The sequence below is a fragment of the Mus caroli genome, unplaced genomic scaffold (genome assembly GCF_978045245.1).
Source record: "Mus caroli unplaced genomic scaffold, Mus_caroli_1 scaffold_4, whole genome shotgun sequence".
NCBI classification, from domain to species: domain Eukaryota; kingdom Metazoa; phylum Chordata; class Mammalia; order Rodentia; family Muridae; genus Mus; species Mus caroli.
Window position 1 is genome coordinate 111,975,103 of NW_028227259.1, and position 14,925 is coordinate 111,990,027.

A 14,925-nucleotide genomic window follows, 5' to 3' on the forward strand; every position below is an offset into this window, starting at 1 on the left:
AACATGTCATTTTTTTTGTTGTTGTTGTTCTTTTCTCCTCAGATTGCCTGGACTTTTGGGTCCTCTTCAGATTACAATGGGAGATATTTACACTGAACTTAAAAACCTCATTCAGACTTTCAGGTTAGTGTTATGGTGTAATTTTTCCGTCTCTGTTACTGACTGTATTGACTGTCTTGCGAAGTGACAGGGGGATGGGAGCATGGGGAGAGGAAGGGACTGACCTCTGTGGACTCATCTTAGACTCCGTGCTGTTCCTTCTTCTTGATTCTGTTGAATACATCTCCATTTTGTCTCGAGTTGTGACACATTTTACTTTGGATAGCTTGCTTGTAAAGTAACTTCATTTAGGAGGAAAATTTTAGGATGAAGAGAGATGACTCTGTCAGTAGGAAGCCAGCCTTGTGAGCGTAATACCTGCATTCAGCCCCAGACGCCAAGTTTAAAAAATGAAAAAGCTGGCATGATTGTGTGCGGATAAGCTTAGTGCTGAGGGGTAGAGGCAGGCCTGTTGGCTGGCCAGCCTAGGCTACTTAACACGTTGTAGGCCAGAGGGAGAAGACCCTAACTGAGAAATGGTAGACAACAGCTGAAGAACTAAACCTAAGGTTATCCTCTGACCTCCCTATACACACACACACATACACACACCTTCCCACATGTACACACACACACATACACACAGAGACCTTCCTTTATACATATATGCACACAAACCTCACATATATCCATATATAAGAAATTAGTAATAGGCATGTATGTGTGCACATACTTACACGTGTGTACATGTGCATGTTTGTTCACGTTTGTGGGGGAATGGGAGTGAGACTCAAGACGTGACACATGAGCATATACCCTGCCACCGCCAAGTCCTGTCCTCTAGAGAATCTTCGAGGAGAACTTGCAGCGTCTTCTGCAGCACCCCTGTGTCAGGTCGCCTCGTGTTCTACTGTATCGTAAGATGCTCCGACTCAGCAAACCTTAGCAAAGCAGAGGGAAAGGCAGCTCAGCAAACAGCACCGTGAGCTTGGAGAGGAATGCAGAGACGTGACACTGCATCAGATTCCATTCACCAGACGGGGCTCCACTGTGAGCTCCCTAACAGGACTTAGGAGTAAGGGCAAGTGTGTTCTCAGGCCCGTGTTTCCCTCCACTTCACGTGTCCTGCCTGTCTTCTTTAGTCACCTCTTCCTACAACTTAAGTTTTCCACAGGCAACTATTTTACTAGACAGTATTTATCTACTTCCTGTGGTTAGGCCCTGAACACACATTCAGATATAGTCTTTTCTTGAAGCATCTTACTAGCTACAGTGGGAAACATGTATTGCTTTCATGTGTTGCATACTAGGCTTAGAATTTGCTAAAAGAATAGCTCTTGTTACTGCTACACACACACACAAAGGAAACTACATAAGGTGAGAGGTGTGCTGATCGGCCCAATTTTTTTCTGGAGAATATAGATATATAGTCAGATATAAATTTACCCACTATCCCTCAGTAAAGCTGGAAAGTGATGACAGGCATAATAAACCTCAGGGCAGGACCATAGAGGTGGTTCTGACGCTTATAGCAGGAGGTGCCTTGCAGGTTAGAAGATGCTACTTATGGAATACTGTAATAAAGAGTTGGTGTGGGAGCTGAAATATAAGCCAGGTGGTAGTGCACACCTTTCATCCCAGCACGTGGGAATTAGAGGCAGGTGGTATCTGTGAGTTTGAGGCCAGTCTGGTCTATAGAGTGACTTCCAGGATAGCTAAGGGTACACAGAGAAACCCTGTCTCAGAGAGACAGACAGAGAAGCTGAGATATGAAGAGTAGTAAGTCTGCCATGTGGTCTGGGGATGTGGTTCTGTGGTAGAATATGCAGTTAGCACGCCTGAGGGCCAGGTTAGGACAGACTCCAGACCCCTCTAATTTATTAGCACTGCATTACAGCTTCCATTCCCTAAACTGGCAGCTTTGCTGATGTATAGTCCAAGCACCTGTGTGGGCTTCTCATGCACATAGCAAAGGGACATTCTTTGATATGGGAGTATTCTTGAGTGTACTTGAGGACTTCCGAGTGTATTAAGTTGAAAACCAGTAATTTTACCAGACCAGAACTTGAAAAACCCAAAGAGCCTAATGGGATTATTGTGAAAGCTTGTGTAAGGAATCTACTGTGCAACTTATGTTATTGATGAAGCTTCCTCTGACACATGCGCTAGCCAGGACAAGAGGCACTTCAGTGGTTCTTCAGTCCTAACAGACAGACTGCAGATAGGCCAAAAGTCACTTTCAAATGCCCCGCACTTTTAAAGACCTATTTATTTAATTTATATGAGTATATGAGTACACTGTAGCTGTCTTCAGACACACCAGAAGAGGGCATCGGACCCCCTTACACATTGTTGTGAGCTGGGGGATGAACTCAGGACCTCTGGAAGAGCAGTCACTGCTCTTAACTGCTGAGCCATCTCTCCAGCCCCCTCAAATGTCCCCTTTAATGTATAAACTTATTTTATCACTTTTTCTGTCATTTTGCAACCAGACCCCTTCCAATTACTTTTTTCATTAGTCACAATAATTAAATGATTAAATGATCTATTGGCTTTAAAATTATCCAAGTTAGTAGTGTGGTAGTTAAGTATGGGGCCGTGGAGATGAAACATGGTTGGTCAGATGATTGTTGTCTGAATAATAAAGAGTATACAGATCTTATTTTGTGTTTTTTCTACTGTTACATACGATTGAAATTTAATAAAGACATCTGTGAGAAACAAGCCAAAAAGTAAACATTACCTTGGTATGGGGCACTATAGAATTATGCTCTAATTTTGGGGTCTATAGCTCCAATAAAGATTAATCTCCCTAACCACCTTCAGGGAGATGTCAGGTACTCCAGGGAATAAGGAGCCCTCTGCTTCTGACAGGACAGTGTGATCTATAACCTGTTTCCTCTGAAAACATTAAGTCACTTGGTGACTACTATGGAGAACTCCTTCCAATCAATACTGACCAATGGGGAAAAGTTGATATAAATAACTATTTTTCTTTTTGAAATGGTCATCAATATGAAGAGCTTGTAGAACAGCCATTCTTGAGCCATTTAACAACTACAAATGTGCGGCCTGATCCCTGGAGACCAGGTGTCTTTTGGTTGGTTAGGGTTGTGCTCAGACAGCAGTATGGCTTAGAAGCCCCCTAGGTGCTTTCAGCATGCAGAGTTGAGAGGCTATTTAGGGCTCTCTGAAGAACTTTTCATGCTTGAGTAGAGAACTGCCCACTCCTATCTACCCACCCCGGAGTGGACTATGCCTGTTACCACTCACCTGGCATAGCACAGAGCAGGCTCTGCCCAGCAGGTTAAGACTCTTATCTGAGCAGAGGTGAATTAAAATCCTCTTTAAATTACCTGTGTGGTGAATCAAGACTACTGTTCTAAACATGTATACATTTTAAATAATGTGCCTAATACCCAGGGAAGGCAGAGAGGGAATCGGATCCCCTGGAACTGGAGTTAGAGATGGCTGTGAGCCACGTGGCATGTGAATTGAACCTAGTTCTCTGGAAGAGCAGCCAGTGTTTTCTACCCCTAGCCATCCCTCCAGCACCTTTTGTTTTTTATTAGTTGTACAATAATAAACATACTTATTTAGCATATATAGTAGAAATTCTATGGATCAGTAATATGAAAACAAGTGAAACTTTGCTATCCAGCTAATGTAACAGAAATACTGTGAGATAAAAACAGTCTCTGTGGCTTGAATGAGAAGGCCCCCATGGGCACATGAGTTTGAATACTTGGTCTCTGATTGATAGCACTTTTTAGGAAGGATTAGGAGATGTGGCCTTGATGGAGGACATGTGTCACTGGAGTGGAGGCTTGAGGTTACAAAAGCCCAGTCATTCTTAGTAAGCTGTCTGTCTCCTGCTAAGGATCAGATGTAAGATCTCAGCTACTGCTCTAGGGACATGCCATGCCTGCTGCTGCCATGCTCCGCATCACGGTGGTCATGGTCTCCTTCTGAAGCTGTAAGTCCCAATAGACTTTTCTGTAAGGTGCCTTGGTCGTGGTACTTTGTCAGGGCAACAGAAAGGTAACTAAGACAGCCCTTCCCTGTGTTTCCCCAGTTCCTGGAATAGTGGTAGAGATTTCACATGTGCAGCATTGTTTTTCCTGCATGACAAAATGGACTCATGAAATATTAAATATGTGTTACCTGAAGGTTTACAAACAACAAAAAACAAAAACTCAAAACAGAATTTTAGGCCTGATGGTACACACCTTTAATCCCAGTACTCAGAGGCAGCGGTGAGCCAGCCCAAGGCTACACAATGAGAGCCTCTCTCACACATGCACAGATATACACACAACCACCCAAGAGGTTGTTTTGTCATTTTTATGTCCTGCTATTCAAGCTCTTTGTGGGTATGTGCTGGATTCCATTTTGTTTGCTACAATACAGTGAACAAACGGAACAGCCCTTATCTCGTGGTGCTTCATCCGGCCAAAGGGCTGTCCGCACGTTTTAGTATTGTTATGTGACTCTTCTCTCGTTCAGTGGTCTCCATTTCTTCCAAGAAGCTGAAAAGCAGAATGAGAAGCTTTGGTGTTAGATAATCTGGTGGGGAAAGACAGCACGGGGAGATGCATTTAAAGAAAGGGCTAATGGGAGATCAGGAGCAAACTGGTCCTATCTGAGATCATCCAACAGAAGAGCTTCAACAGAAGAGGGCCAAGGTGGCTCAGCAGGTCAAAAGGCACTTGCTGTTGTTGATCTGAGTGATCTCTAGACTCTTGCAGAAAGATGAAGTAGGACCCAGCTCTACAGAATTGTACTCTGACCTTCATACATGTGTCGTAGCACACAGACTCAACATATACCATAGTCACATACAAAAAAAAAAAAAAAAAGAAACCTGAAAATGGGGCTGGAGGTAGGGTCAATGGTAAAGAGCACCCACTGCTCCTCCAGGAGGCCTGAGTTCACTGTGTGTGTGTGTGTGTGTGTGTGTGTTGTGTGTGTGAGATTTTATATGTCTTACATAGATAGGAATGGTTTTTATTTGGAATTTATTGGAACGACTTAACCATGGTTGCAGTAGTTGTTGTTTTTGTTTTTGTTGTTTCAAGACAGGGTTTCTCTGTGTGTAGCGCTGGCTGTCCTGGAACTCACTCTATAGACCAGGTTGGCCTCAAACTCACAGAGATCCACCTGCCTCTGTCACCCGAGTGGTGGGATTAAAGGTGTGTGCCACCACCCCTGAATTGAATTCTTAATACTCACATGGTGGCTCACTACTATCTATAACTCCAGTTCCACTAGATCTGACACCCTCTTCTGGCCTGCACTGGATGCAAATGGAGTACAGACAGACACACATGCAGGAAAAACACCCATACATATAAAGTTAAAAACAAAGCCTGAGAACAGGAGTGAGCCTGATGTAGTCATTGAGCATTTAGGGTGCTGATAAACCTAGGAAAGTAATGGAAGTCAGGAGGAGAGATCCGCGGTCAGAGCCGTGGAACTGTGTGGGGCACAGAGCAGCCTAGCCCTACCAGACACGAGGGGTGTGTGTGCTCATGCTGCATGTGTCAAGTAGACTGTCTGATACAGAAACTGCAATTCAGGAAAGAGGTCCAGACTGGAGCTGGAAGGTTTGAGAGTGTCAGCCCATAGTGGTCTTGGTGTCATAAGACTGTCTGCAGAGAACAGGAGAGACTTGGGTCAGAAGCCCTGGTTGCTCGGAATTAAGAGGTTGGCAAGTGATACCACAGAGAGAGGGAGAAACCAGGTGGAGATGTCCAAAGAGGGACCGCTCTGCTCACCTGTGTCGGAGCTGGTGAGTTGTGACAGAAAGCTGATCTGCCAGTGTGTGCCTTTTGTACACCTGATCTTCACAGAAGCCTGTGAAGAAAAGTGGGGCTGCTGACCCTTCTCAAAGATTGGTTAGTTTTGGTTTTGAGACAAGGGCTTTATATATAGCTCTCACTAGACTTTTAAAAGCTTTATAGACCTGGCTAGCCTCAGACTCACAGAGATTCCCCTGCCTCTGCCTCTGCCTCTGCCTCTGCCTCTGCCTCTGCCTCTGCCTCTGCCTCTGCCTCTGCCTCTGCCTCTGCCTCTGCCTCTGCCTCTGCCTCTGCCTCTGCCTCTGCCTCTGCCTCTGCCTCTGCCTCTGCCTCTGCCTCTGCCTCTGCCTCTGCCTCTGCCTCTGCCTCTGCCTCTGCCTCTGCCTCTGCCTCTGCCTCTGCCTCTGCCTCTGCCTCTGCCTCTGCCTCTGCCTCTGCCTCTGCCTCTGCCTCTGCCTCTGCCTCTGCCTCTGCCTCTGCCTCTGCCTCTGCCTCTGCCTCTGCCTCTGCCTCTGCCTCTGCCTCTGCCTCTGCCTCTGCCTCTGCCTCTGCCTCTGCCTCTGCCTCTGCCTCTGCCTCTGCCTCTGCCTCTGCCTCTGCCTCTGCCTCTGCCTCTGCCTCTGCCTCTGCCTCTGCCTCTGCCTCTGCCTCTGCCTCTGCCTCTGCCTCTGCCTCTGCCTCTGCCTCTGCCTCTGCCTCTGCCTCTGCCTCTGCCTCTGCCTCTGCCTCTGCCTCTGCCTCTGCCTCTGCCTCTGCCTCTGCCTCTGCCTCTGCCTCTGCCTCTGCCTCTGCCTCTGCCTCTGCCTCTGCCTCTGCCTCTGCCTCTGCCTCTGCCTCTGCCTCTGCCTCTGCCTCTGCCTCTGCCTCTGCCTCTGCCTCTGCCTCTGCCTCTGCCTCTGCCTCTGCCTCTGCCTCTGCCTCTGCCTCTGCCTCTGCCTCTGCCTCTGCCTCTGCCTCTGCCTCTGCCTCTGCCTCTGCCTCTGCCTCTGCCTCTGCCTCTGCCTCTGCCTCTGCCTCTGCCTCTGCCTCTGCCTCTGCCTCTGCCTCTGCCTCTGCCTCTGCCTCTGCCTCTGCCTCTGCCTCTGCCTCTGCCTCTGCCTCTGCCTCTGCCTCTGCCTCTGCCTCTGCCTCTGCCTCTGCCTCTGCCTCTGGCTCTCCAGTGTTGGGATTAAAGTTGTGTACTACCAGTCCTGGCTTAAAGTTTTAATGTTAGTACATATCAGAGTCTATAACAGAAGTAAGTGACAGAGCTGCACTAATGTCCTCACTAGCTATTATATTGTACTTCCATTTTATAGCTAGACCTTTTTTGATATTGAAAAAAATTCTTTCTATAGAGAAAATCTGGATTGATAAATTAGTAGATGTTAAATTTTCTAAAATTTCATTCATATGTTAAGTAAAGACAGCTATGAGATAATAAATTCAAAATACTGATTTGAATGCCCATTGGTTACAGGTGGAGATGTCCTCTGGGGACTTGGAATAAATAGGTGGAGAATGCTGCTTCTTTGACACATTAAATTATAATTCTTATCACAAACTTAAACTCAAAGGTAAATCTTGATGTCTTTCAGATTATCAAATAGAAACATTATACACAAACCTGTGGAATGGACTTTAATTGCTGTGGTCTTGCTGTTACTGTAAGTACTCTTTCAGATTCTGTCTCTAAAGGAACAGTTTGGTTAGGGAAAACAGTCACTGGTTTGGAGAATGCCTTCTTCATACTCTGTGCCTCATTCTCTGATTTTTGTGCAGTGAGGTAGTTTCCATGTCTGCTGTATTTTGAGAAGCTGTAGTGTTACCTTGCGTCTCTACCATCTTAAGAGAATCGGTTCTCATAAGTATTCCTCTTTTGTTGGAAATTTATACAGCAGTCTTACAGTTCCTTGTTATTGACTGTTCTATCAAGACTGAATGAACTTCATTGTCTGACATCTGTTTTTATATATATTTCATTTTTGGACATAGTTTGTGTTTAATAGTAGTGGATAAGTCTTACTTTCTAAATGTACGTTTTAAAATTAACAGGTTTAAAGGAGCTAAGTAAATTATATGAGTATACATAAAACATTTAAAACTCACTTACCTCTTAAGAAACCACTGGTGGTTTCTAAGGCTATTTTTCAAAAGGGTTAAAACCATTTAGTAGGTGTAGTGTTTTTCAGCTTGAATTGGGGAAATCTTTAGAGGCTCACTCGTTGCTTTTGCTGCTGTTGCTGGTGGTGTTGGTTAGGCCATTGAAGCCCACAGGCAATTGGAAACTTAGAGATGCTCACGATCAGTCACGCTCATGATGTCTCCAGCACTGCTCTCTCTTTCTTTGATATTACTTTAGACTGACATGTGCCTTCCCTGTCCTAAGAAAAGCTGTGTGAGAAGGATTAGCTTAGGCTTCAGTGAGCCGGAATCTGTGTCACCCGAACAGATACAACTCACATGATTCATTAAATCAGAACACAGAAAATAACTTTACTTGAATGCTCTGATATAAATTTTTAATCAATCCTAAGAACAAATCTTTTGTTATTTCTACTATTCAGTGTTCCAGTTGAATTGGCAGTTCATGAAAAATATATTATTAATTTTTAAAAGGTTTTCTACTGTATGAAATGTGTAAATATTTTGGTCACTGACAGAAAAAATATCAATAACTGTGCTTACCCACAGTATCATATACCTGATAATAAATGCTTGTAGACAACTCTCTAATTGTCCTTTTGTAATTTATTACACTAAGAGGGAAGCAGTGTTTAGGTTGACATGTTAGAGGCATGAGCAGTGATCTCAGAATCTTGCTTCTGTCACTGAAGACATACGAAGCCTTTACTTTTTGTATTAAACTACTGCCACATCACCAGCATGTCTGGCAATTAGAAGAGTGAGCCAGGCAGTGGTGGCTCACACTAATAGGAGCACTCAGGATGCAGAGACAGGTAGATATCTGAGTTCAAGTCCAGCTGGTCTACAGAATGAGTTCCAAGAAAGCCAGGGCCACACAGAGAAAGCCTGTCTTTGGGGGAAAGGGGGAATGTTGAAAAACACAATAGTAAAATGTAGTATTAAAATTTAGTTGTATGCTTTTTATCTGAAACTATTCCCATGTGCAATCTTAAAATCGTAGCCGTGAGAACCGCTGTGTCCTCTGTCAGTCTTATGCCCTGACCCTACAGGGAGATCCAGCCTTCCCAGCCACTGAGCCTTTTGATTCGTAGACAGCTCAGTCATTTCTGGAGTAGGTCCTTTGGCTTTGAAAATCTTGTGTCACTGTAGATCCCGTGTTCCAAGGTACTTGCTAGGCTTTTGTTCTTGAAATCTTGTGTCTTTGCCATAGGTCTTCTTAGCAGTTCCCAATCAGCCAATTTGCACACTGTGTAGCCTCAGGTTTCAGGTGTCCCTCTTTATCTTTTATCATTACCTCCTAAGACTTCTATCTCAGTACACATTATTTCATTTATTTCTTTTTTCACAAAGCCCCCTTTAGCTGTTCACGTTACCCTAAGGAACCTGTCACTTAGCTGTTGGCCCCTTTCATCCTCAGTCCCATCCCTCTAAAGTATTAAGCATGTTAGGAATAGAATTTAAACATTTTTCACTTAGAATTTTAAATAAAAATTTAAATATTTAAAGCGAATCCCACTCACGTCTATAGGGTATAATTGTATTTGGTATACCATCCCCCTTCTTCCTATATTTAACAAAGAAGCATTGCCCTTGATATGAGGGTCAGTGCTAGACAGAGAGTCTCCCATGGAAAGTGTAGAGAACTCAGATGCCCAGAGATACTCTCAGCCAGAGCCAAAGGGAGTCAGGCACAGATTTGTGTAAATGGCCTTCCTTTTCCGCTATTAAGTTACTGCCACCAAACTGCGTAGAGGCATGAAAGCCTCTCCTGGGCACTCTTCAGAGACCTTCACAGGAATCTGCTTGCAGATTTTCATGGAGGGTTACTCACAAACTAGGCATTCTGAAATACATATTCAAACCAAACATAAATCTGTAGAGCAACTGTTGTGACTGAGAAAGGAGGTATAGACTGCAGGAGGCTCAGCACTCAGGCCTGACTTTGGTCTCCAGATCCCGCAAGTTGTCAGAACAGATACCTGAGAGTTGTCCTCTGGTCCCCACACACATGCTGTGGCATGTGAACACCAGTACTCACACACACAATAAGTAAGTATTCTAAAAGATATCTTATATAGTAAGATATTTATGATCTGTGTTATAAACGGTATAGCAGTAGACTACAACTTTTTGAATATTAAAGTTTTATTACTAATGTTCATTAAATACGGAAGAATCACCAGGAAAGACAATTTTCTATGGAAGTGTCTTACACTCTTGAATATTGATATAAAAACTTAAGGCCTGGCATTTTCTGTCGCTGTGGATGAGCATGCTTGTCAAAGAACCCTCTCCAGCCCTGGTAAGAGCACCGTAGAAGTACAGAACTCTGAAACCATCTGGAGAGGGTTCTTTTGGCACACACATTCATCCACAGCAACAGAAAATGCCAGGCCTTAAGTTTTCACACTAGTATTGAAGTAAGACACCTGTATAGAAAATCATCTTTCCTGTGATTCCCTGGTGCCTTCACAGGCCACTGCCTGGAGGAAACTGTAGAGCTTAGCATGCAACACTTCAGTGTAAATGTCCCATTCTTATAACAATACAGTCTCAGGCATGTAGTCACTGATGGGATTGGCACAGTAGGTGAGATGCGTGTGCACAAGAAATGTATCATGGATCACTCTCTCTTAGAATTTTACTAATTTTATGAGACATGAATGGCTATTCTGACTGCAACATTTATTGATTTTATATATTCAGAACTTGAGCACAGAGAAACCTTCAGGCAGGGTTTAAGCAGTGTGTATTCATTTCACATGAAGAAATGAGACATAGATTAACAAGTAGTAATAATTAATTGACCTTCTTTAATAAGAACTGATTGAAAATGCAGTAAAATAGCTGAGTAGTTGCTGATATTTCTTACCTAATCCCTAAGTAATAATTTTTTCTGGTTGAACATAGCTATACTTTATTCTCTGGATAGGGCTGGACATTTGAATAATACAACCTGAATTGGATTTTCCCAAATAAATATGCTCAAATAAGATACTGGGGTCTTTATTTTTTTAGGAGTTTATTTATTTAATGTATATGAGTACATTGTCATATGGTTACAGATGGTTGTGAGCCACCATGTGGTTGCTGGGAATTGAACTCAGGACCTCTAGAAGAGCAATCAGTGCTCTTAACTGCTGAGCCATCTCTCCAGCCCAGTACTGGGTTCTTAATACAGTTTTTAATATATTACTCTTAACAAAAATATGTATAAATTAGCTTTTCTACATTTTAGAACCTATATATTATAACAGATAAAACCTATTAATATATGTAGTTTTGTTTATACATCAAATCAGGAAGCACTGTGTGCATCAAAGGGCATCTTCTGGCACATAGCTCCCTTACACGCCTTTTTCTTTCTTTGTAATTCCCATCTTATGGCCTGACATCTCTTCTGCAGTACAGAGTCTGAGGAGATGTCATAGGTCAGCCCTCAGCCGACCCTGACTCCTTTCCTCTTCCTTTGTCTTTTGTTTTCTTGGTCTGGACCATTGTCATTAAAGCCATTCTAGACTGTAACTAGACTATAACTGTCATTCTAGTTTGTAACACAAAATAGGACTGTGCTATGCTGGAGAGAAATCTAGGGAAAGGTCCTGACCAAAACTGGCAGCCAAGAAAAAGGCAGTCTAACAGGCTGAGTCCCTTGTGTGCAGCCCATGTGCCAGGAAAGGGGATCAAGTTTCCTCAACTGAAAATGTGCCGTGTTCCTTGGAACTTGGGTATTCCAGTGGAGGAGATGAGTGTTTACTCAGAGAAGATAGAGAGGGTGACTTCTGCAGTCGTAACATGCTGTCAACACATGCTGTTCCTACTTGGATGCCCTTGGTGTTCTCTAATGGAAAGCTTTCAAGGCCATCTCCAAAAGTGTCTGCTTTCATTTTACTTATCTGAACTGGCTGTTTCCAGTGAACTGTGGCCTGTTTGTAGTCAGGGACCATTCAATAGTTTATTCCCTCTAAAAGCTTTGAGTATTCCCATCGTTCAGGGATTAGCATGTAAGTCCTGGGAAATGGTATTTTAAACAAGCTCAACTTGACCATGGTCTCTCAACAAAAGCCATCAGGACGCAGACAGTCACTTTAAGGAGTCATCAAAGACAGGTACTCTGGAGAGTCCCTCCCTTCCCTAGGGCTCCTGGGCATGAATGGAACTCCGAGACTAAAGCTTTAACCCTCTGCCAACTGTGCTTTAGAGCCTGTCTATCACTTCATTTCCTCATAAAGATCTTAAAGCACTCCTTAAAGAACAAATAGATGGTTCTTATCAGCAAATACATCTCTCTTACCATTCCAAATCAAGTTTGGCTCCTGAACCTATATTAAAAGACTTTTGGAAGTATTTTTTGTATTTTATAATTATGGAATATTTATAATGTATTTTTTGAGATAAAATTCCCATTTTAATGTGTAGGCAGTTCTGGATTTTAGTATATTTGCTATATTATACAGTGGTCCATACTATCAAATAACAGAACAATTTTGTCACCCCAAAAAGAAACCTCATCTGAGTTCAGCCTTGATATCTCCTCTGACAACCACTTACAACCCTGTGGTATAACCATTTATCTGTTTGCCTGTTGTAAATATTTAAATCCCTGAAATCTTGTGGGATATATCTGTTTATGTTTGGCTTCTTTCATTTAACATGTTTTTAGAATTTTTGTCCATGTCAGAGCATGCTTGTTTTTATGACCTTATAATATTCTGTGATGCGGATATACATACATTGACCCAGTGCTCAGTTGTCAGGTGAGAGTTATTTCAGTTATTTCCGCTCTGAGGCTAGTTTGTACAACAGTGTCATCTACATCCATGTGCATGCTCTTGTGTGGCATGTCTTCAGTTTAGTTGTATGCACTGATGTTGAATTGCTGGGTTATGATTAACCTTTTGAGAAACAGCCAAGCTGTTTCCTGCAGCAGCTGCACCGTTTCACACAGTCACTGGCGGCATGTAGGCACTCCACAGACAGAGCTCACACCCAGTTGTCATCGTAGGTGCTCACATGTGCAGTGTCCCCAGCGAGTGACGCTGTTTGGGGAGGTTATAAAGAAGCTTTAGGGGTTGTAGCTAACTGAAAGTAGGTTGGCAGGCAGAACGATCCTGTGGGGCTGTCCTTCCCATCGCACTTCTGTCTCCTGCTTCCCAGTCACCAGCTGTGAATTGTACTGCTCTGGCATGTCCTCTGAACCATATTGGAATTAGCTCTCTAAAACTGTGAGACAAAAATATAATCCCTCCATTTAGTTGTTGTCAGATATTTTTGTAACCACTGTGACGTGGGATTGTCGCTGTAACTAAGCCAGGTGATGTGGTGCTTACACTGGTTGCAGAAGCAGTTTGGAAAAGACTGGAGAAGCTGTCACAGGAGCTGCTACAGTGATGCAAGCAAAGCTTAGTAGACAATTATGAGGTCATTCAGAAGACCACAGCACCGCCTGGAGTGTGGACAGCAGAGACCAGGCTCATGAGGTTTCAGAAGGGAACTGAACAAAGGCTATGCTTATTATGTCCTGGCAAAGAATTTATCTACATTTGCATTGAGTCTGTGTCCTGTGCTAAATTGAAAAATGATGGGCTAATGAAGTAGGAAATTTTAAGACAGTGTGATAATGTCATATAGCTATTGGTTGTTACTAGCCAAGCTTAACAGTAAGGATCAGGAGCAAGAGGCCTAGGAACAGAAGGATTAAAACAAAACAAAAAACAAAACAGTGCAGTATAGCCAGGAAAAGAGTGAGGTGGAAGGTTCTCAGGAGATTAACGCCATGGAGAGAGTGTTAAGAGTGCCAGGCACAGAGAGAAAAGATGCCTTTAGGGCACCTCAGGAATTGAGCAAACCCTACCCATGGGCAGGCTCCAGAGCATAAATTTCCTTTAGAAAGAAAGCCACCAGGTGCTATGATTGTACAGTCTGGTGTTTTTCCAAGTTGACCCAGGCAGCCCCCAAACCTGCAGCATCCGTGATTTAGAAGGACTTGGCTCCTGCTTGAGCTCATGAGAGACCTTCCTGCTGGTGTCACTTTTTGAGGTTTTAGACATTCAAAGGAAGGCATAAGAGACCAAGCATGCCTTCCCAGATTCTCTACAAGAAGCCCCTAATAGGGCAGTACTTGAAACTGTGATGCTGAGACCTCAGACACAGTGGAGACCCCAGGATGTCCTGTGTCCCTAAGGCATGTCATCAGATGGCAATATATATTAGGCAATAACATGATACACAGTCAAGGGTCAGAGTGGACAGCGACCAGAAGGCCTCAGTGTACCGGATTGTATACAACTGTACATTATGCCCATTGTATATGTATTTGAGTAGACTTGTTACTATTTCCTGCCATCTCTGGAGAGGAAGCTTCCCAGGGGCCTTTTCCTGTGTAGGTGGTTGACAGGTTTGCTTAGGTTAACTTGTGCCTTTGTTCTTTACCAGAAGTCACCCTGAAATAATAATCTTAGGCTTTTTGGGGGTGCCTAGGGCCAGAGATACAACTCAGATGCCATTATTTTGAGCAAAAACTAGTATCAGACCAGATTAAAAGTACTTTAAAAATAACAAATCTATAAACTAACTTTATTTTGCCAGGAGAAAATAGCCTTTCTCTAATGTCTCCCATCATTCTGCCTTTTGTCTAATCTGTAGCTGTCCTTTCAGTTGGTGTCTTCAATTTTAAGAAAGGCCAATTGTGATACATTCCCCTTCCTGTGCTCACCTATTGTTCCTCTTCCACAGAATTAGCGTGTTCCTGAGACACAGGATGTGGGACTTGTAACACTGTGAGAGAAAGGTCCGGTCTCGGTGACTTTTGATACTGCTATCCCTTAACAGAGTATCTGGCCAGGGAAACTTTGGCAGCTGTTGTGGGTGACACCCAACATTGGGGTGGGCCAAGCCTGGTGTAGTTCACAGAATCCTACCACATACTAGATGCTAGACACGGAGCTATAGGACTTCA

At 43.5% G+C, this 14,925-nt stretch overlaps 1 protein-coding gene across 4 annotated transcripts in view; it reads left to right on the top strand.

Annotated features, from left to right (window-relative positions):
* Positions 1-14,925, top strand: part of Rpap2 (RNA polymerase II associated protein 2) — a 63,873-nt gene that overhangs the window by 27,552 nt on the left and 21,396 nt on the right. For all 4 annotated transcript variants that reach the window (XM_021162023.2, XM_029477971.2, XM_021162027.3 and 1 more), the window contains 2 exons: positions 43-123; positions 7,418-7,486. In XM_021162023.2, coding sequence (XP_021017682.1) covers positions 43-123; positions 7,418-7,486 — 150 coding nt within the window. The remainder of the gene's footprint in view (positions 1-42; positions 124-7,417; positions 7,487-14,925) is intronic.